Source organism: Halichoerus grypus, chromosome 2 (genome assembly GCF_964656455.1).
Source record: "Halichoerus grypus chromosome 2, mHalGry1.hap1.1, whole genome shotgun sequence".
Classification (NCBI taxonomy): Eukaryota; Metazoa; Chordata; class Mammalia; order Carnivora; family Phocidae; genus Halichoerus; species Halichoerus grypus.
This window is the reverse complement of record NC_135713.1, coordinates 118,491,438-118,514,854: the sequence shown is the minus strand read 5'-3', so window position 1 is coordinate 118,514,854 and position 23,417 is coordinate 118,491,438. Positions and strand designations below refer to the sequence as shown.

General features: G+C 39.6%; 1 protein-coding gene across 2 annotated transcripts; it reads left to right on the top strand.

Moving 5' to 3' along the window:
* The first annotated feature begins 1,914 nt into the window (after positions 1 to 1,914).
* On the top strand, positions 1,915 to 17,276 carry LOC118555381 (protocadherin beta-15). 2 transcript variants are annotated; one of them, XM_036123513.2, is made up of 2 exons: positions 1,915 to 4,471; positions 16,680 to 17,276. In XM_036123513.2, exons 1-2 carry the CDS (start codon positions 2,096 to 2,098, stop codon positions 16,719 to 16,721), a joined length of 2,418 nt encoding a protein of 805 aa, XP_035979406.1. In that variant the 5' UTR covers positions 1,915 to 2,095; the 3' UTR covers positions 16,722 to 17,276. The 2 variants fall into 2 exon arrangements, with proteins under 2 accessions (XP_035979406.1, XP_077923531.1); XM_078067405.1 differs by having other exon boundaries at positions 11,435 to 17,276.
* The last annotated feature ends 6,141 nt before the right edge of the window (positions 17,277 to 23,417 follow it).

Here is a 23,417-nt window from a genome sequence, read left to right as displayed (position 1 = left end):
AGCATATCATATATATGAGTATTATCAAAAGATTATTAGATTATTTCAAGATATTTAAATGCTAGATCCCTTGTGGTGTCTGTCTAGCCCACCCCATCATTTCCAGGAAACTTCTCTCTTCAGTAGAAGTATATGGTTGCAGCCATGTTTATTTTATTTCACCCATTTCCCTCTGTGTCTTCAGACAATCAGAAAGGTGGTATTGCTAATCCAAGCGGAGTAAATCTCTTTTGTTTAAAAAATGGCTTTAGAAATCAGATCTAAAATAGTTTCTGTTAGGAACTTAACAAAAAAGTGATATCATGTTGGCTAAATACATGGAAACAAAAACAGAAAGTCAATGCACTTAGAGACAAGAAGAAAGGAGATGCCTAAAAAGTAACATTATAGATTTTCCAGTACCTTCCAAGTTGGCTTTCTCCCTTGGCTTTTTGGAAACACGTATGTGCGCTTTTAAGAAATCTCCCTTTAATTATGATAGCTAAGTGGATTTTTCCCTTGTCAAAAGCATGTTTAGATTCTTGCATGGATTGAACTTTACTCTTCATTGGAGATTTTTAAATTGGGGTTTTTATATTAATATAATAATATTTGGGATCAAAAGTTCGTGGAATATTAGTAGTCTGTCAGGGACAAGCACAAGCTTTGGTTAAAATATATGATTTTGAGAAGAACTGATGGCTATTTTAAAATTTTACAGGTTTTTGAGTGTCTTATGGAAATTCTTTGAAAATTCTCCTATGTAAGAAAGTTTTGAATATTATTACTGTCATAATAGCATTAGTGTGAAATAACATTGACAATGCAAAATGTGTTCTAAAAGAGATATATACCTTATTTATAGGATCTTTACAGCCTGTTAGTTATGTTTTGTTTTTTTTTTGTTTGTTTGTTTTTTAGAATCTATTCCATTACATAGGGGATGCCAGAGTATTTTGCCATTTAATGAAAAAATTTAGATCATTCTGAAATATTGCACATTACTTTTCTAAAGAGCATAGAAAATGGCTACTTGGGAACATGATGTTTTGTTTATCCAGCTCATATAATGTACCAGGATCCCAGCAAAAAAGGGGACTTCTACATTAGGAGGAGACTCCATCTATCAGAACTTTAAAATTAATTGTGATTTATTGATTGATCTGTTAAGCAAATATTGATTGAGCATCTACCATGTGCCAGGGACTGTTCCAGATATTGGGAGATGTGGACATGAACAAAACAAAGATCTCAAGCACAAGAAAGACACAGAAAAGAAAAAATTAAATATGTATATGTATGCTATATCAGATAAATGCTAAGGAGGAAAAGCAGGGTAAGAGATATAGGAAGTGCCCTCATATGCATTTTCCCATAGTTTGAAAGTTTTATAAAATCATAATTCTCTGACCTTATGTCAAAATGATATCATAATTACATAAACTGTAATTAACTGGTAGCTTTTTCTTCGATGTGATTCAACCAAAGGGAACTACCGTTCTGTCACATTTACTGCCTAGAATTTGAAAGAAAATCTAGAGGAATTCATCCTTTTTGCTGAGAGAATTTTAAGAAATCACATAGGTATATACTGTTATTTTCACAACATGATTGATCCCTATTGTCTTCTTTCACTTCTCAACTTTCCTAGCACCTCACCCAGACTACAGGTTGTAAAAAGTAGGGATCATGTTTGGGTTGTTCACTGATCTATCAGAACTTAGTACATAGATACCAATAACACTTCTTTGAGTGAAGGAATGAATAATTGTAATTACATGATTTTCTGATTACATCGCCTCCTTCAAACCGTTTCCAAACTCGTAAGAGCCTGCTGGATTATCAGAGAATACAATTATAGCGATTCTTTTGGAAGACAACGCATGGTGGCGCTGCAGGCTAAGGCTTAAATTTTTTTTAAAAAAACAAGCCCAGGAACTGCTATGAACTCTACTTCCGATCTATAGCTGAAGACAAAAGCCTGCACGCAGAGTTCAGGACCAGTACATCATGCTACTCACCAACATTTCCGGACAGGTAACCAACTGAGATATCCATCACTGTCCCTAAGGTAGAGCTGGGCCCTGTTTCTGGAAAGGAGTTTGTGGAAGTAAAGATGGAGGCCGGAGGGGAGTGCTTTCCCAAACAAAGGCAAGTCCTGATTTTCTTTCTCCTATTGGGGGTGGCTCTGGCAAGCTGGGAATCTCGTCGCTATTCCGTGATGGAGGAAACCGAGAGTGGCTCGTTTGTGGCCAACCTGGCCAAGGACCTGGGGCTGGGAGTGGGGGAGCTAGCAGCACGGGGAGCCCGGGTGGTCTCTGAGGATAACGAACCCCGCTTGCAGCTTGATCTGCAGACCGGGGAGTTGATATTAAATGAGAAACTGGATCGGGAGGAGATGTGTGGCCCCAGAGATCCATGTGTAATGCATTTCCAAGTGTTATTGAAAAAACCATTGGGAGTATTTCGAGCTGAGCTACTGGTGAGAGATATAAATGATCATTCTCCAGAGTTTCCTGAAGGAGAAATGACTCTGAAAATCTCAGAAAATAGCCCCCCGGGGACCGTGTTTCCTCTGAAAAAAGCCCAGGACTTGGATGTGGGCAGCAACAACATCCAGAATTACAGTATCAGTCCCAACTCTCATTTCCATGTTTCTACCCGCACCCGGGGCGATGGTAGGAAATACCCAGAACTGGTACTAGATAAAGAGCTGGATCGTGAGAAGCAGGCGGAGCTCAGATTAACCCTCACAGCGCTGGATGGAGGCTCTCCACCCCGATCTGGCACCGCCCAGGTGCGCATCTTGGTCTTGGACATCAATGACAATGCCCCTGAGTTTGCAAAGACACTCTACCAGGTGCAGGTTCCAGAGAACAGCCCTGTGGGCATGCTAGTTATCAAGGTCTCCGCTAGAGATTTAGACACTGGGACAAATGGGGAGATATCCTACTCCTATTTTTATAGTTCTCAGGAAATAAGCACAACTTTTGAGCTAAACAACCTTTCAGGAGAAGTTCGACTAATTAAAAAACTAGATTTTGAAACAAGATCTTCATATGAGCTGGAAATAGATGCGTCTGATGGTGGGGGGCTTTCTGGAAGATGCTCTGTCTCCATTGAGGTGGTGGATGTTAATGATAACTTCCCAGAAATAACTATTTCATCACTCACCAGTCCCATTCCTGAAAATTCCCCTGAGACAGAAGTGGCTCTGTTTAGAATTCGAGACCGAGACTCGGGGGACAACGGAAGGATGACTTGCTCCATCCAGGATGATCTCCCCTTCCTCCTGAAACCATCAGAAGAGAATTTCTATACCCTGGTAACAAATGGGGCGCTGGACAGAGAGAGCCAGGCCGAGTACAACATCACCATCACCGTCACTGACCTGGGCACCCCCAGGCTGAAAACCCAGCACAACATAACGGTGACGGTGTCCGACGTCAACGACAACGCCCCGGCCTTCAGCCAAAGCGCCTACACCCTGCGGGTGCGCGAGAACAACAGCCCCGCCCTGCACATCGGCAGCGTGAGCGCCACGGACAGAGACTCGGGCGCCAACGCGCAGGTCACCTACTCGCTGCTGCCGCCGCACGACCCGCGGCTGCCCCTGGCCTCGCTGGTGTCCATCAACGCGGACAACGGGCAGCTGTTCGCGCTCAGGTCCCTGGACTTCGAGGCGCTGCGCGCGTTCGAGTTCCGCGTGGGCGCGGCCGACCGCGGCTCGCCGGCGCTCAGCAGCCAGGCGCTGGTGCGCGTGCTGGTGGTGGACGCCAACGACAACTCGCCCTTCGTGCTGTACCCGCCGCAGAACGGCTCGGCGCCCTGCAGCGAGCTGGTGCCCAGGGCGGCCGAGGCGGGCTACCTGGTGACCAAGGTGGTGGCGGTGGACGGCGACTCGGGCCAGAACGCCTGGCTGTCGTACCAGCTGCTCAGGGCCACGGAGCCCGGGCTGTTCGGCGTGTGGGCGCACAACGGCGAGGTGCGCACGGCCAGGCCGCTGAGCGAGCGCGACGCCGTCCAGCACAGGCTGGTGGTGCTGGTCAAGGACAACGGCGAGCCGCCGCTGTCGGCCAGCGTCACGCTGCACGTGCTGCTGGTGGACGGCTTCTCGCAGCCCTACCTGCCGCTGCCGGACGCGGCGGCGGCCGAGGCCCGGGCCGACCCGCTCACCGTCTACCTGGTGGTGGCCTTGGCGTCGGTGTCGTCGCTCTTCCTGTTGTCGGTGCTGGTGTTCGTGGCGGTGCGGCTGTGCCGGAGGAGCCGGGCGGCGTCGGGGGGCGGCTGCCCGGTGGCCGAGGGCCCCTTTGCGGGCCACCTGGTGGACGTCAGCGGCGCGGGGACCCTGTCGCACAGCTACCAGTATGACGTGTGTCTGACGGGAGGATCTGGGACCAATGAGTTCAAATTCTTGAAGCCTATCTTCCCCAGTATTCTGAGCCAGGACCTTAGGAATAAGTCAGAGGGAAATCCAACCTTCCGGAATAGTGTAGGTATCTGAAACTTTCCTGTTCACTTTTCCATTAGTTTTGTCTCCTTCGCCTTTCTGTTTGTTTTTTTAATCCAGTAGTAATTTTAATTGTACTTTCCCCCCTCGTTTTTCCATAGTAAATTTACTCTTTGTTTTGTTGGCCTGATTATTCTATGATTATTTTTCCAATTATTGTAGTATTGACAGAAATTCTATATCAGAAAATTAATATTTCTGTTTAAAATTTTTATACTCATTCCTAAAAGATAATATGAAAAGGAAATACTCATTCCTAAAGGATGATATGAAAAGGATAATATTGTAGTATTGACAGAAATTCTATATCAGAAAATTAATATTTCTGTTTAAAATTTTTATACTCATTCCTAAAGGATAATAACCCCTCAGAATAAACAATTCTAATTTTCAAATTATTTTACTAACTATATGACACTACTTAAGAATGTCTGATTCTTGGGGTGCCTGGGTGGCTCAGTTGGTTAAGCATCTGACTTTTGATCTCAGCTCAGGCTTTGATCTCAGGGTCATGAGTTCAAGCCCCATGCTGGGCTCCGTGCTGGGTGTGGAGCCTACTAAAAAAAAAAAAAAGAATGTCTATTTCCTTTTTACATACTTCATTTTTAAATTACTGGAAGCCTTTTAGGTTTTATTAGTAACACACTGATGACTTTTGCATAACTCCTTATGTGTCTGGGTTGGAATCAATTTGTATTTACCCATGTCCAGTTTTTCCAAGCTCTTTTTGGATTTTTGTTTTACAAATAGACAGCAATGTGTATGTTTTCATGCAATTTATTTCAAAAAGTCACACTTGTAAGCATTAGATTTTCATTCTGAAATACATATGTCACATCATGAAAAGATATCTTTATCATGCATTCTTTCTCAGAAATTCGTGTTGAAAAAAACATATGGGTTCTTACATGTAACTTATGATCCTGATAAGAGTCCTAGACAGATTTTACTGATACCCAGATTGTATTTAAGGTGTTCCTGTATACTCTAACAGCTCTGATTGCAGAGTAATTCTCAAGTGACTTCCAGGTTCTAGGCCTAGAGGAGCTTTTGATGGCACAACATGCCAGTATCTACTTGCCTTTGGATGATGACATTGTACTTGTTGTTAAGGGATTTGAAAGAAAATACATTGCATAATTAATATTAGTTAACCAAGGAAAACTTATTAAAGGATATGTTGGTGAGGGTGTTGAATGATTTGAAGAAATAATCAGCTCTGTTGTCAGGACTCCTCTATCTCCAGGAAGCCTCTTAATTTTGCAGATGCTATAGAATGGTATGGTTGGCAGAATAATGGCCCCCTAAAGGCATCTACATCCTAACTTCCAGAACCTGTAAAATGTTAAGCTATATTGTAAAGAGGAATTAAGCTTCAGATGGAATTAAGGTTGTTAATTAGTTAACCTGAAATTAGAGAGAATATCCCAGATGCTCTGTGTGGGCCTGATTCATCAGCTGAAAGGCCTTAAGATCAGATCTGAGTTTTCCCTGAGATGAAAAAGAACTTCTGCCTGTGGGCAGGGGCTTCAGCTTGTGCCCCAGAGTCTCAGCCAGCCCTTTAACTGCCTGTCCTGCAGATACTGGACTTGCCTAGCCAGCTCCCACAATTGAGTAATCACTTCCTTGCAACAAATCTCTCATTATATATCTCCTGGTTGTGTTTTCCCGGTTGAACCTCAAATGATACAGGTTTTGGTACATGGAAGTGGAGTACGGCTGTAACAAATAACTAAAATCATAGAAGTTGTTTTGAAACTGGAAGGTAGGTAGAGGCTGGAAGAATTTTGAAAAGCATGATGGAAAAAGCCTAGATTGCTTTGGATAGTAGAAATATGCATATTAACAACTCTGCTATCAAAGTCTCAGAAGGAATTAAGGAGCACGGTGGAGAAAACATATATTGCCATATAGGATACCTAAATCAGGGTGCCTGGGTGGCTCAGTAGGTTAAATGTCTGACTCTTGATTTTGGCTCAGGGTTGTGAGATCAAGCCCCACATCCGGCTCCATGCTGTTTAAGACTCTCTCTCTCCCTCTCCCCCCACCCCTTATTCTCCAGTGCTGGCACTCTCTCTCTTTTTCCAAAAAAAACCCCCAACAAAACAAAAACCTAAATCATTGTAAAGAGAATGCTGGTAGAATTATGGATGTTAAAGTCACTGATGGTGAGGGATCAGACAGAAATCAGGTGCAGCCCGGTTTCTTCTTGCTGCTTATAATGTGAGAGGAATGAGATAGATGGAGGGAAGAACTGTGAAGCTCTTAAATGGAACTAGAACTTGGTAATGTGGTAAATTCTCTGACTATTCAGATTGCACACAGGGCTCAAATTAGGAAAGTATGTTCTATATCGAAAGCCAAGGGGTCATAAGACAACCTTTTACTAGTGCCTTGAAAGGATTAAAAGATAAGAGCATTCAGTTACACAGCAGGTTCTTTAAAGAGGTTAGGCGTGTGATTCATGGAAATCCCAGCCATCCCAGCAGAAGTCAGGAACAGACGAGATTACCCAGGAAAGAACTGTGAAGCCACCTATTGTCGACGAGAGAGAATCCTGTGACATACACAGGGACTCAAAAAGTTCTTGAGAATGTTATACCAGCAGAAGTATTAGCAGCTTGCATTGAAGGGACACAGAGAATGATATAAAAGAAACCTATTGTACTGCACAATTCTATAAGCAAGAAATGATTGAAAAATTACTTAGCCAAAAACACATGCTACTCTCTCATGAAAAAGGAAGGATGGCTCATAAGACAGAGCCTGGAGCCCAGAGAGTACAAGTCCAAACCCAGGCCTAGAAAGGAAATAGAGTTTTCCTGGATGGATTTCTACATTTCTTGGGGAATATGACTATTTCTATTTTCCATTTTCTGTTTTTGAACTGGAATGGCTAATAACTGTTATCCTATGCCTGTCCCATCATGATACAGTTTGGAGAGCAGATAATTTGTTTAGTTTCATATATATACACATTTTTTTTAGGTGGGATGGATGTAAATCTTTGGGGGCCAGAGAATAATGGCCCCACAAAGTATCAGTGTCTTAATCTCTGGAACTGTGTCATTTGTTATATGGCAAAGAGGAATTGGAGTTGCTGATAGAAAAAAGGTTGACAATCAGATGACCTTAAAATAGTTACCCTAGATTATCCTGGTTGGTCCAATGTAACCACAAGAGCCCTTAATAAAGGTGGTAGCAGAAGAGTCAGTGTCAGAGTGATGTTTTACAAAAGATTCCACCAGCCTTTACTGACTTTGAAGACAGAAGGGAGCCTCCAGGGAAGGAATGCAGGCATTCTTAGAAGCTAGAAAGGCAAAAATAAATTCTCCGTTAGGGCCTCCAGAAAGGAATGCAGCCCCACCTTAAATGTAGCCCAGTGAGACCCATTTTAGACTTCTAACCTCTAGAGCTATAAGATAATAAACTTGTGTTTTTAAGCCACAAAGTTTGTGGTAATTTATTACAGCAGTGATTGGAAACAAATACAAATGGCTTCTAAAAAAGCCATTTCTAAACCCATTTTTCTTTGCCTTCCCCTACTCTAGACCAAAATATTCACATTTCCATAATCTCTTGCAGGTAGGAGTATTCTAGTACTCAGCTATTGCTAGTCATTTAAAAATGCAATTGGGGCATTGTGCTTAGGGGAAATTTTTTCTTTTCTTTCCTTTTTTTTTTTTTTTAGCTTTTTCTTTTTCCTTTTAAAATTGAATTGTAGGGGCGCCTGGGTGGCTCAGTCATTAAGCGTCTGCCTTCAGCTCAGGTCATGATCCCAGGGTCCTGGGATCGAGTCCCACATCAGGCTCCCTGCTCTGCGGGGAGCCTGCTTCTCCCTCTCCCACTCCCCCTGCTTGTGTTCCCTCTCTCGCTGTGTCTTTCTCTGTCAAATAAATAAATAAAATCTTAAAAAAAAAAAAATTGAAGTGTAGTTGATACACAATGTTAAATTAGTTTCAGGTGTACAACATAGTGATTTAACAACTCTGTACATTATGCTTTACTCATCCCAAGTGTAGTTACCATCTGTCACCTTACAACACTATTATAATACCGTATTCCACTATATTCCCTATGCTGTACCTTTCATCCCCATGAATTACACATTCCATAACTGGAAGCCTGTATCTCCCACTCCCCACTCTTCTTCACCCCTTCTGCTCATTCCCCCATCCCTTCCGTCTGGCAAACACTAGTTTGTTCCCTGTATTTGAGTCTCTTCTTGTTTCTGGTTTTTTTGTTGTTGTTGTTTATTCAGGGTTGGAGGTTTTTTTAGAGCCTACATGTAAGTGAAATCATATGGTATTTGTCTCTGTCTGACTTATTTCACTTAGCTTAATACCCCTAGGTCCATCCATGTTGTTGCAAATGGTGAAATCTCATTCTTTTTTATGGCTGAATAATATTCCATTGTATATTTATACCATTGTATATTTATACCACATCTTCTTTATCCATTCAACTATTGATGGACTGTTAGGTTGCTTCCATACCTTGGCTAATGTAAATAATGCTGCAGTAAATATAGAGGTGCATGTATCTTTTCAAATTAGTGTTTTTGTTTTCTTTGGGTAAATAACCAATGTGTAATTACTGGATTGTATGGTATTTCCTTTTTTAAGATTTTATTTATCTATTCAAGAGAGGGTGTGTGCACAATTGGGGGGAGGGACAGAGGAAGAGGGAGAAGCAGACTCCCCACTGAGTGCAGAGACTCACGCAAGGCTTGATCCCAGGCCCCTGACATCATGACCTGAGCTGAAGTCAGACACTTAATGGACTGAGCCGCCCAGGTGCCCCTGTATGGTATTTCTGTTTTTAATTTTTTGAGGAAACACCGTACTGTTTTCCACAGTGGTTGCACCAAGTTACATTCTACCAATAGTGCAGGAGAGTTCCCTTTTCTCCACATCCTTGTCCACACTTGCTATTTCTTGTCTTTTTGATACCAACCATTCTGAGAGGTATAAGGTGATATCTCATTGTGGTTTTGGTTTGCCTTTCCCTGATGATTGGTGATGTTGAGCATCTTTTCATGTGTGTATTGGACATCTGTATGTCTTCTTTGAAAAAATGTTGAGGTCCTCTGCCCATTTTTTAATTGGATTATTTGTTTTTTGGTGTTGAGTTGTATGTTGTTGTTTTTTTTTGAGAGAAAGAAAAAGGAAGAAAGAAAGAGAGAGAGAAAGAGAGAAAGAAAGAGAGAAAGAGAAAGAAAGAAAGAAAAAGAGAGAGGATGCAAGCACAGGTGCGAGAGCCTGACCCAGGGCTCCATCCCACAACCCTGAGATCATGACCCAAGCTGAAACCAAGAGTCAGAAGCTTAACCAACTGAGCCACCCAAGTGCCCCGAGTTGTATAAGTTCTTTATGTATTTTAAATATTAACCCCTTAGTGGATATACCGTTCGCAAATATCTTCTCCCATTTAGTAGGTTGCCTTTTTTGTTGTTGATGATGGTTTCCTTTGCTGTGCAAAAGCTTTTAATTTGGGTATAATTAAGGCAAATATTTTTCAAAGGGCTAATCTGAAGTGACATGTTCCTGGGGTCTTTTGCCCATTTTCCTTTATCATAACCAGCATGGGTATTGGGGAGTAAGTCTTGAGTTGAAGCAGCCAGCTTGCAACCATGAGATGAATACTCTGATCTACTGTGGCTGACTTTATATTTTTATTCAGTCATTTTTCATTGTTGCTAATACAAACATACACAAATAACTGAACTTTCAAAGGAATATTCCTGGCTAGTAGCAACCCAAAAGTTGAGTTGTGAAGAATAGAATGAGAGGTGAACTGATAAGTTACTCTTTAAACCTGCAGGAGTGGTGTGCTGACAGAATGACTATAATGTTTATGAAGTAATCCAGAACTGATTTCCTCCTCAGGCAGGGAAGTAGCAGGGCCAAAAATTTTACTTATTAAAATAAATTGCCAAAATATATGTCCTGAAAATCTTCCTAAGCATGTCATCAATCTTCATGTTTTGGTAGAATATGCCTGGTGGAAGGATCAGAAATTCCTAACAATCTTCTCAATATACACAGATGTGTGTTTTGTAACAAGCTCAGAGACCCCCATGTGTCAGTATCCATTATTCCTTTCCCATATTACTTCACACATTTTTATTGGTAAAGGGTGGAACTTGAAACCATCTCCAAAGGATGAATTCTTATGTCTTTCTTGGATTGACCTGGCATGCCTTGAAAAGAACATTACTTCCAATTGATCAGCATAGTCATGAAAAAGCAATAAAAATCTTGCATGATGCACGAATGGTAATGCCTCAAGCAATTTTAGAACTCCACAGCTGCACCCAGAGCGTTTGTGTATCTGTGTGTGTTTGTATATGTGTGCATTTGAATGTATGTGGGAGGGAGTGGCTTTAGTAGATGGTGGAGATTTGCTGCATGCACAGATATATACCAGAATAACATTGCTTTTCCACATTATAAAGATATTTTTCCTTTAATGCATAAATATATGCAATAAATCTGACATTAATAACATATTCTAGAAGAGATCATATTTGCAAACTAAAGGGATTTTCTTTTTGTAAATTTAACAATGCCAGCATTATTGGATCTAGATGCTTGATAGCCTTCTTGTGCTTAAAGGAGCATCCCAGGAAAGGGAACTATACCATAGGTACGGTCATTTTTTCCCCCAGTGAGATCAGGAAACAATAAAGTTGACATCAGGGTGTGACAGGGCTAGGATTAGGGTGAGGCCAAGTTGTGCAAGTGTAGGGTTAGAGCCTTTCTTTATTTAATATTTGGATATTTTGTTCATAATGTATTGTTTTCATGAAGTTTGATTTTTTTAGAATATTGCATTAAACATATCTATCTTTAATTCTAAGTTTTGGGGAGACGCATTAATTTTGCTTCTGAGACACTTGCCTTACCTTTGTCCTGGTCCTATTGGTTGTTTCCAATTTGCAAGTTCAAGTGGCCATTGCAGCATTAGTGATGCCGTCACAACTGGAATCTGAGCACTGAAATCTGAATCAAGTCCTCCTCCATTCTGCATATGGGATAGCAGCAGCAACAGTAGAAGAATACAGAGGTATCCCATGAGATCCAATGAACTGGAGTCCTGCAGACTGGGAAGAGAAGAGCACCTCTATGGCTGTGATTAACCAGGCAAATTGTTTTTCTTCCAGGTGGCATGCAGCTGTGTGAAAAATATGGTATCTATTAGGTCGATTACATTTGCTAATAATGTTGAGAATTTTGCATTTATGTTCATGAGGGATATTGATCCATATATTTTTTTCATGTTATAATCTTATCAGGTTTAGTTTCAGGGTCATACTGGTCTCATAACATGATTTGGCAATTGTTTCCTCCTTTCTATTATGAAAGAGTTTGTGTAAGATATTTATTATTTTTTCTTTATGTATTTGGTAGAATTTATGACAGAAGACACCTGTGGCTAACATTTTCTTTGTGGAAAAAATTTGAATTGCAAAATAAATTGCTTAAATAGATATCCTACAATTCCAGTTTTCTTTTTCTTCTTGTGTCAGTTGGTAACATGTTTTTAAAACAATTTGCCCATTTTATCTAAGATGTTAAATGTATTGACATGAAGTTATTGATAATATTCCTTTATCATCTTTCCAATATATTTAAGATCTGTAGTGATGCCTCTCTTTCATTCTGGATATTGGTAAAATACATTTTCTCTCCTTTTGTTTTTATCAGTATTGCTTTATCAGTATCAATTTTATTAATCTTTTTTTAAAAAAACAATCTTTTTCTTTGTCATTTTCCTATTTCTGTTTTCTGTTTCATTGATTTCCACTCTTACATTTTTCTTTCTTTTTTCTATAGCTATTTCAGGTTTAGTTTTCTCTTTTTCTATTTTCTCTGAAGGTTTGGATCATTGACACTAGACTTTTTTTTTGTATAGATTAAAATACATAAATATTTAAATTAAAGCTATACATTTCTTTCTATGCATTACTCTAGCTGCATTTCATGAATTTTGATACAAGGTGGTTTTTTACCATTCAGTTTGAATTTACTTATAATTTTTAAAATTTTATTTTATCATGTTAGTCACTTTACAAGTACATCATTAGTTTTTGATGTAGTGTTCCATGATTCATTGTTTGCGTATAACACCCAGTGCTCCATGCAATACCTGCCCTCCTTAACACCCATCACTGGGCTAACCCATCCCTCCACCTCCCTCCCCTCTAAAAGTCTCAGTTTGTTTCTCGGAGTCCATAGTCTCTCATGGTTCATCTCCCCCTCCAATTCCCACCCCCTTCATTTTTCCCTTCCTTCTCCTAATGTCCTCCATGCTATTCCTTATGTTCCACAAATAAGTGAAACCATATGATAATTGACTTTCTCTGCTTGACTTATTTCACTTAGCATAATCTCCTCTAGTCCCATCCATGTTGATGTGATAGTTGGGTATTCATCCTTTCTGATGGCTGAGTAATATTCCATTGTATATATGGACCACATCTTCTTTATCCATTCGTCTGTTGAAGGGCATCTCAGCTCTTTCCATGGTTTGGCTATTATGGACTTTGCTGCTATGAACATTGGGGTGCATATGGCCCTTCTTTTCACTGCATCTGTGTCTTTGGGGTAAATACCCAGTAGTGCAATTGCTGGGTCATAGGGTAGCTCTATTTTTAATTTTTTGAGGAACCTCCACACTGTTTTCCAAAGTGGTTGTACCAACTTGCATTCCCACCAACAGTGTAAAAGGGTTCCCCTTTCTCCACAACCTCTCCAACATTTGTTATTTCTTGCCTTGTCAATTTTTGCCATTCTAACTGGTGTAAGGTGGTATCTCAGTGTGATTTTGATTTGAGTTTCCCTGACGGCTAATGATGTTGAACATTTTTTCATGTGTCTGTTAGCCATTTGTATGTCTTCTTTTGAGAAGTGTCTGTTCATGTCTTCTGCCCATTTATTGACTTGATTATTTGGTTTTTGCCCTGTTGATTTCTTATTTGATCTATTGGTTAACTGGAAGTATGTTGCTTCATTTCCAAATATCCAGAGATAACATTTTTCATATTCAAAATAACTCTGTTTTGGTCTAAGAACATACTCTGTATGATTTCAGTCCTTTAAAATTTATTGGGTTTTGTTGTTAGCCAACATATGGATTATTTTGATGAGTTTCTCATGTGTACTTGAAATGAATGTGTGTGTAGTATTCTACAAATATCAATTAAAACAAGTTTCTTGATAATTTTGTTTAAATTTTCATTATTCTTACCATTTTTTTCCTACTTGTTCTATCAATTACTGAGATAAAATGTTAAATTCTTAAATTATGATTGTGAATTGGTCTATTTCTCCCTTCAGGTGTAGCACTTTTTTAAATTTCATGTATTTTGAAGCTCTGTTATTAGATGTGCACATAGGTAAGATTATTTTATCTTCTTGGTGAATTGACAATAATTATTATGAAGCATCCCTTTTAGTCTCTAGTAATACTGTTAATCTGATAATAACATCACCCCATATTTCTTAGGCTTAGGGTTCATTTGATATCTTTTTTCCTCCTTTTACTTTCTCATCCTATCTTCATATTTTAAATACATCTTATGTAAACTAAGAGAGTTGGATTTTGTTTTTTATCCATTCTGGTCATATCCATTCTGGTCATTCATGCCTATTAATTGGAGAGTTTGTTCCATTTATATTTAATATAATTATTTATAGGATTGTGTCTATGACAATTTTTAAAAAGATTTTATTTTTAAAGTAATCTCTACATCCAATGTGGGGCTCAAACTCACAGCCCCTAAATCAAGAGTCACATGCTCCACCAACATGGTCCAGCCAGGGACCCCTATTGTAATTTTTTGGTACCATCTATTTTCATTCCTTTGTCTCTTGTTTACTGGATTTGGGTTTTGTTTGTTTGTTTTTGCTTGTGTGTGTGGTTTTTTTTTGTATTTCATTTTATACACTAAATTGACTTTTTACCCATAACATTTTTGGAGTATTTCATCAAGGATAAGAATACACAGCCTTTATTAACACAGTCTACCTTAAATTAGTATTATGTCACTTCACCAACAATGTGGAAAAACTTCCTATTATGTAATCCTCATCTTTTTCCATCATGACACAGAAGATCAGCACAAGACATAGGAGAGGTATTTAAGAACTCATATGGTGAAGAACCTCTATGAATAGAATCAAATTGGAAAATATTTGAAAAATACCTTAATATGTAATGTATAAAAGATATTCCATACTGGAGAGAAATATAATGAGGATAATCAATGTGAGAAAAACTTCAGCCAGATTTCAAATTTAAATGTGCACAAAAGAACTCATACTGAAGAGAAAAGCTATGAATTCAGTGGATATGAGAAAATAGTAATTAATCATTCATCTGTTAAAACACACACGGGATCACACACTGACACAAACCCTATCAATCTAAGGACAGTAGAGAGCCCTTCAGCTGTTCTTTGTATTGTAGGACTCACATGAAAATTCACTTTGGAAAATAATATGAAAACTATGGGAAAGCCATTATTCATTCTTCATCCATTGCTGTACATTTAAAACTCATGGTGGAGATAAGCCTTATTTCATATAATGTGAAAAATGTGAAAAAAAAAACCTTCCATTTTTTTCATCTCTTAGAAAAATGTGGAAAATCTCACTGAAGAGAAATACTATGAACATAAGAAATGTGGAAAAATCTTCAATTGTCCCTCATCCTTTTGGCATGTGTGAGAACTCATATTGAAAATATCTCCTTTTGACTGTAGAAGGGTATGAGAAAGGCTTTATTTCTTCTACATCCTTTATTGTACATGTAAGATTCACATTGAGGTGAAGCCTTTCAAATATAAGAAATATAGGAAAATCTTCACTTATTTCTGAAAGCTTACTCTACAAGTGAGAAAACATATCAAAAACGATCTCTATACATATAAATATGGGAAAGGCTACAGTTTCCCCTCTCCCTTTAGTAACCATAAGCACTGGAGACAGACCTTATAATTGTAAACAATGTGACAAATCCTTTCATTTTTCATGTTTTACTGTACATGTGATCATGCACATTGGAAGAGAAACACTGTGGATATATGAAATGCAGTAACTTCTGCCTTCTCATCTCTTAGGTAATGAGAACTCATACTAGAGAGAAGTCATACTGATATTGGAGTGTAGGAAAGTCTTAACATGTATCTAATTCCTTCAAAGGCTTGTGAAAATTCACATTGGAGAGAAAGCATACAAGTGTAAGAAATGTGGGAAAATGTATTTCCTAACACTTCAGTGCTTATTTGATAACATACACACTGAAGAGGAACCATATAAATTTAAAGAATGTGGAAAAGCTTTCACATCTTTCTCAATCTTTTGTCAGGTAGTGAGAACTCATACTGTGATATAGACCTGTGAGGAATGTGGAAAATCCTTTAGTTTACCTTCATGCTTCAAAGACATGGGAAAAGTCACATTGGAAAGAAACCCAATGAATGTAATCAATGTGGGAAAGCCTTCAGGTGCATCTAATCTTTTATTATGCATAAGGAAATTCACACTGGAGGAGAAATCTTTAAAATGTTGTAAATATGGAATTGCTTTATCAGTGTCTCATCTTGGAAGTGACTCCTAGCTCATAATTTCTACTTTGTATTTTCTAATATAAGCCTTTATGATATAACCATTGCTCCCAATGTCCTTGTAGCTGTATCATACAATTCTGATATGTTATTAGCATTATGGTTCATTAATATGTGTTGTATCATTTCTGTTGTGAAGTCTCCTTAGACTTAAGTAAAGTGTTTTTTAGTATATAAGTGTATTTGAAATTAGTTTTGTTACTGTTTCTAATTAATTCCCATTCCCATATGTAATGCATGTGGTCACTGTGATATTGACTCTGGTACTTGTTGGGATAAGTTATTGATCTTTACTATTGAGAGATCTGCAGCATTTTTGTAGCTAATGTAGTATACAACCAGTTGTTTTGGTCAATAAGTAGTTGATGTAAGTAAAAAATGTGCAAAAAGGATGGTTTCATTAGACTTGGTAATTTCATCTTTTGTGCTTTGGTCCTCCAAGTTGGACACAATACTTCAAGTTGAAGAGAGAGCCCTTGCAACCATGAGAGTGAAAGGTAGGTGTAATGATGATTGTGCTGGATTGTGTTAAATGAGACTTAGAACCACATTTTCCAGACTCTTCTCTGCTATACGGTTGGACAAGAGGAACTTGCATGAGATTTGGAATGCAAAATGAAGAAGAAGCCATTAACCTCAAAAGGATGTGGAAGTAGCAGATTGACAGATCTAAAACTATTCAGGAGTTCCAAACTTCAAGCTTGACTTCCTAACTATTGGCTTTGTTGAACATCAGCCCTGAGCCAATCACTAAGCACATAACTTCAATTCCCTCAGAGGTGGCAGCTTCCACAAACATCTCCATGAGCTCACCCTTCATAGTCCTACTTTGGTGGCTAGATGTGCACAGCTGGTTGAATTTCCTACGCAGTCAAACCTGCCAATTCTCACTGCTGTTTCAGGTTATCACGATTAGAGACTTTTTCCAATCCTCTGACTCCTTTTTCTGTGAAAAGTGTAATTTCTGTAGTGAGCACATAGTTCAAAAACAATATAAACAAATGAGTAACTCTGTTCCCCTTTTGCATTGTTAAGTGGGTACTCGATCCTTGTACTGCCTGTTTCTGAACTCTTGAGAAATAAACACCTTGCTAATTTGTGGGTCATGTGAGAATTTTATGTCACTCAAAACTGAATAAAATCCTAAATGATAAACATAGTATGTGTTAAGTTAAAAACAATCAATCAGTGTAATTCATCATATTAACAACATAAAGGAGAACATTTATGTGATCACCTCAATGCATAAGAAGTCTTTGAAAAATTCAGAATGCACTTTGTGAAAATTTTCAACACTCTAGAGGATGGGAACATCCTCACTGTGGTAAAGAATATCTATAAAAATCCTATTACTAACATTATACTTAATGGTGAAATATTGAATGCTTCCCCATAATACTAGAGACAATGCCAGAAAGTTATTACTGCTCTGTTCAACATTATAAAGAAAGGTCTAGTCAATGTAAAAATGCAGGACAAATAAATAAAAGACACAGATACTTAAAATATTTTTCTTTATTTACAGATGACATAATTGCATATGTTGAAAATCCTAAAGAACCTACCCGGTACTAATGAATAGATTTAGCAGGGTTGAGGATATAAGGTTGATTTGTAAAAATCAATTATATTTCCATGTAACTGCAACAAATGGGGGGAAAAAGTTTAAAAACTACCATTTGCAATAGCATCAAAAAATAAATAGGAATAGATTTAACCAAAGATGTGCAAGACTTCTATACTGAAAATTATAAAACATTGCAAAGAGAAGTTGAGAAGATTTAAATAAATGAAGAAATATGCCACGTTCATGGATAGGAAGACTCAAAATTATTAAGATGTCCATTACTACCAAATTGATCTCTATAGAGATGCAATCCCAATCAAAATCCAACCAGATTTTTTTTGTAGAAATTGGCGAGTGACAAGTAAACATACATATTTGCAAGACATCTTATATAGTTGCAGTAATCAAGATGGTGAAGTATTGGCAAAAGGATCAATAAACTAAAGATCGAATTGACTGTAAGGACATGGAAATGCACCACCCAGATTCCCCTCCAATAAAGGACTTGTTTCTGGGAGTGCCAGGAGAGCTATCAGTGGCAATCCTTCAGCTGTCACACCCATCCCAGTGTAAGCCATGTCCAATGACTGATCAAGGTGGAAGTATAAAGACCTGGCTGTTTCAATCTAACACAGCACAACTCTAAAGGGCCATTTTAACTCCAGAGCTCCCCACTTGATTACCTTTGTATTCTGAGATACTGAGGGTTAGGATGTCAGCACATCTTTTTTAGGGAAGACACAACTCAACTCAACAGCATTTATTCATGAGCAGTAGCTAATGATTTGACCTATATGTTATGGAATAGAAAGGAATAAGAGTAGAAGGTTGATAACAAGAAAGTCTGGGTATCACCTCTTGCTCTGAGCTTCTTTCAAGGTGTTAATGTAATACTGTATTTCCCTCATTACATAACCCACTTGTTCTTTCCTTTAGCCATAGCCTACAATTATTTGTTCTCTCCATTTAATTTCAAACTTTTCCATACTTGGAAGGCACATTAAGTTTGGCCACTGTGCTGGTCTAGCTCGCAGGCAACAATGCTAGTCTGGCAAGTGCTCCCCACTCAGTCTACTGTTCACGTAGAATAAGGTTATAGAAGTGCAGGTGAGGGGGCTAATGTTTACCACCAGGCAATATGGCTGCATTCACTGTTAACCCCAATTTTGCCAGATGGGATGACGGCACATCCTGGCCCATCAAGCCCTTAGAAATTCTGACATAAAGGTTAAAAACATAGTTACAGTTTCTTGCTTAGGAATCATCCCTGATTCCAGACCTTGTAGTTGCAGCCCTGGTCCTATAATCACTGCATCAAGTAGGGGAAGAGAAGGCGATACGGGGAGGAAAGTACACCAGCAATTTCCCCCGCTCCCTCTTGCCCAGACCCACCAGAGAAACAAGAGAAATCTATCCAGTGGGGACACTCCTTTAGCCTTCCTCTTTTTGTGAGCACATACTTGTGAAGGCATAAGCCAGGCCTTCCTGCTTTTATCACCCCTTCTCTTAGACAACCAGTGTTTTAATTACCTATTCCAATTTTCTATCAAAATACTGCTCTTAGGACAATATCTCTCTCCCCACTGGTGCACATTATGGGCTATAAAGTGATTTCATTGGGGGGCGCCTGGGTGGCTCAGTTGGTTAAGCCACTGCCTTCAGCTCAGGTCATGATCCTGGAGTCCCAGGATTGAGTCCCGCATCGGGCTCCCTGCTCAGCGGGGAGCCTGCTTCGCCCTCTGACCCTCCCCCCCCTCATGCTCTCTCTCTCTATCTCATTCTCTCTCTCAAATAAATAAATAAAATCTTTAAAAAAAAAAAAAGTGATTTCATTGGTCTGAAGAAATGACGGTCAGCTGTCTCAACTGGTGTAGCATCTTCTGTTCCAGTTCTTTCATAACACTTTGATCATTTGCATCTACCACCAGGTAGGTCCAGCCTCGTTCAGAGTCCATGCCTACTCCTGTCATCACCCATTTGTAGCCCCCTGGAGCTACCAGTATCAGCTTGACTTGCCAGTTATGTTCAAGGCTTTCCCACCAGAGAATCTGCCATATAGCTGCCTGTAGTCTCTGTGTCTTTTGTTGGCAGGTAGAACAGTTTTTTTAAAAGAGAGTTATTTATTTGAGAGAGAGACTGAGTGCTGGAGTAGGGAGGCAGAGGGAGAGAGAGAATCCTGAAGCAGACTCCCTGCAGAGCGCAGAGCCCAACGTGGGGCTCAATCGCAGGATCCTGAGATCATGACCTGAACCAAAATCAAGAGTCTGACGCTCAACTGACTGAGCCACCCAGGCACCCCAGTTAGACCATTTTTTATTGGCATTTTGTGCCTCATTGGGTGCAAGAGGAATACATCCAAATTCAGCCCATCTCTAAACTGTCCCAATGTTTATTTATTTCATGGACTTAGGTGACCACCTTTCATCAGGGTGGTAGCCTTCCAAACAGGATATTGTCCATTCACCTTGGAACTGTCATCCATAAACCAAGCAGCTCTTTGTTAAGTCAATCGAGGGCTGCCCATGTGACAAGAGAATCCAGCAAGTCCTTATTCAATTACAAAGCCAGTCCTAGGGGAAAAGAGGCTCCTACTTGTGAATATTTCCTTGCACTCCCCAGGCAACACAATCCTAAGTAAACCATTTCCATTTTATTATGCAACTTTTTTGGGCATTGCCATCCTCATTAGAGCATTTCACCAATATCACTCTACTCATTATGGGTATTTCAGCTTTCAAGATCATTTTATGTCCTTCAATCACCAGGATAGCTTCGATTAACATCTGATAACAAAGTAGTAAATACCCTTCAAATGGAAATTCTCTTGCCCAAAGTCCCAGTAGTCATTTCAGGGAAGCACTCACAGGCTTTTGTCCTAAGTCCCAGTCTAGGCTCCACGCAGGGCTCTCAACAAAGAGAATTTGTCCCTACCAGCACTCTAGCTTCCATTCCACACTCCGTGGCTCACTCAGGCAATCTTACTGGTTCTCATTTAGTATGTCCAATTAACCTCACCAGAGGGACTGATTTCCATGTCTTCTGTTTCACAATACTAAGGGAGATGTTCCCCAGTCAGGTACAGTGTCTGTTCCCCAAATATCATCAGTTAAAAAAGACACAACCACTTCACATAAAGCTTATTCGAGCATACCAGTTCCCCTACAAAATTTTACCATAATTCTATCAACTCATATGTTCCTAACTATAGTCTCTATTAGGATATTATCCACAGGTTTTGATTTTACAATACCAGGTAGGGAAGAGTTCCCCAACCATACAGAATATCCATTCTCATATAAAACATTCAGTAAAGTTGACAGACTTCTTTACATAATACCTGCTTAAACATTCTGTCTTTCATAATCCTATCAACCATTACAGTTTTAGGTAATCTCAACCTAATTATAGCCCAAATCAGTGGGCTTTGGTATCACATTATGTGGGACTCCCATATTGAGGAATCCTGGAAACTTCTCTTCCCCACCCCTTGGCCATTTTAACCACTCTTGTGCAAAAGGCTTTGAGTCCCCAGCAAGAGGTCAAGCCATGGGACGCTGGCCCTTTTGTCAATTTTTGTCTTGATTAATCTGCCTAACCACAGTCCCCAAGCTATTGCTGGTTAGGTTTCTCATGTAATCTTTATCTTCTGACTTTTTACCTTTCTCCAAACAGGGTTAAATAGAGTGGGACTTGTTTGGGGATCCTTTAATGTTTGGGGGCCAGTGAGGGGGTCCCTTTGGACTGCCCAACCTTAGGTAGTGCTGTATTAAAACCTTTGTTTAACCCCATCAATGTCTGTTTTATTTATCCCATTTTTAAGTAATCATCTAAAGATTTCCACCCTGTTGAGACAAGTCCTGTGGCTCTCCCTTTTTCTCCCCTCTTTATTTCATTCCTATCAATATCCATTCTATTCACTTTATTCCTTAATAACCATTTAAAAATTTCTACCTTTTTGCAAAGAGTACTTTGTCTCTCCCTTTCACCTTCCCCAATCTCTTGTTAATTAACTTTATGTCTTTCTTTAAAAGATTTTATTTATGTATTTGACAGAGAGAGACAGCGAGAGAGGGAACACAAGCGAGGGAGTGGGAGAGGGAGAAGCAGGCTTCCCGCCGAGCAAGGATCCCGATGTGGGGCTCAATCCCAGGACCCTGGGATCATGACCCGAGCCGAAGGCAGATGCCCAACGACTGAGCCACCCAGGTGCCCCTAACTTTGTTTTTATTAACATCTGTAAGACTCATGGGGAGAAGTTGAGACACAAAATTTGATGAGGCTTCCCAAACTGTTTTTCGCTTTTGCAACAATAAGTTTATATGGGATGCCCATGTGAAAGAGCATGTCCTAAACACAGCATTTACTGTGATCTAGGCAATGGGCATATTCAGTGGGTGAATATTGCAGTCATCATAAAGCCAATCCCACATAACTTGCATATAAAGCGTATCAGTGGCTTCACCTGGAGTGTTCCACTTGGCATTTCTAGAGGGAGATGGATAATCCCTCTTTTCAGGGTAAACAGACCTTACAGTGGCTTTTACCCAGTCCACCAGGCTAACTGTTCCCTCAAGAATAACCTCTACTGCATCTCGATCATTGGCCATCTGTAATTATTCCATAGTGAGCCATGGGTCCTGTATTAACCCAAACATGCTCTTCCATTCTGCAGCATTCAAAACCAAAGACATAGACCCCAGGAGTTATTTTCACAATCCATTTCAGTAAAGGTTTTTCAGGAAGCTGATGATATCAGTCTACAAGATAAAACAATTCCTTCACACTATGCCCCTTGGTTCCAGTAGTTTCCTGGTTTTTCCCACGCCAACATTGACTATCTTGTTGATAATTAGAAGTCCTAAAGGGACTTTCTTTTGTCCCTGAACAATTTTTTCTCCCCCTGGGAAAGGGGTAGGTGGGCAGCTCTGAAGCTAGTGGTCCAAACTCAGATCAATGAAATGACTTTGGTCTAGCATCAAGGTCTGACCCAGAATTCTCTTTTCTTTTCAGTTTAGTTATTACAAATAACAATAACCAAGTGTTAAAAAACAAAATTCAACTGAGTAAATTTTAGGATCTAATTGGCTTTATTCAATGGTTCATTAATCTAGCAACATCTGCGGCCTCCTATCTAGCAAATAGAAAGGAGCTCTGAAAAGCTGTATAAAATGGAAGGATTTTATAGGCAGAAATGGGGAGGGACAATCAGCAAAAAAAAAAGAAAGAATTGTTTCAGGCAAAGTCACCTTCTCTTAGGGGAAAGAGCAAGGGATCTTTTTTTTTTTTTTCCCCAAAACTTGCTGATACTGTTCTCTTGCCCCTTTGACTACTTCTCACTCTTATTTGCTATTCGTTACATTTTCTTTGGTTGTTTATTTTTTTAAGATTTTATTTATTTATTTGAGAGAGAGAGAGAGAACAAGCAGAGGCAGAGGGAGGAGCAGACTCCCCACAGAGCAGGGACTCTGATGCAGGACTTGATCCCAGGACCCTGGGATCATGACCCAAGCCGAAGGCAGACACTTAACCAACTGAGATACCAGGCGCCCCAGAGTAGGGGATCTTAGTAGGTAGATTACCTCATCTTCCTTTGGAGGATGGAGAGGGCCCATGTGACAGATTACCTCATTGGTGCTGACCAAAAAAATTCTGACTGACCATTAAGGCTACATTTCTGGGAGAGGTTGAAACTGCAATTAGGTTAGGTATTAAACCCCAGTTTGGTGACT

Excerpts from the sequence above, each read along its gene's own strand:
- LOC118555381 (XM_036123513.2), top strand. The coding sequence starts at position 2,096 with ATGGAGGCCGGAGGGGAGTGCTTTCCCAAACAAAGGCAAGTCCTGATT. Across the intron at positions 4,472-16,679 it reads ATCCAACCTTCCGGAATAGT|ACTCTTCTCTGCTATACGGT; the intron begins GTAGGTATCTGA and ends CACATTTTCCAG.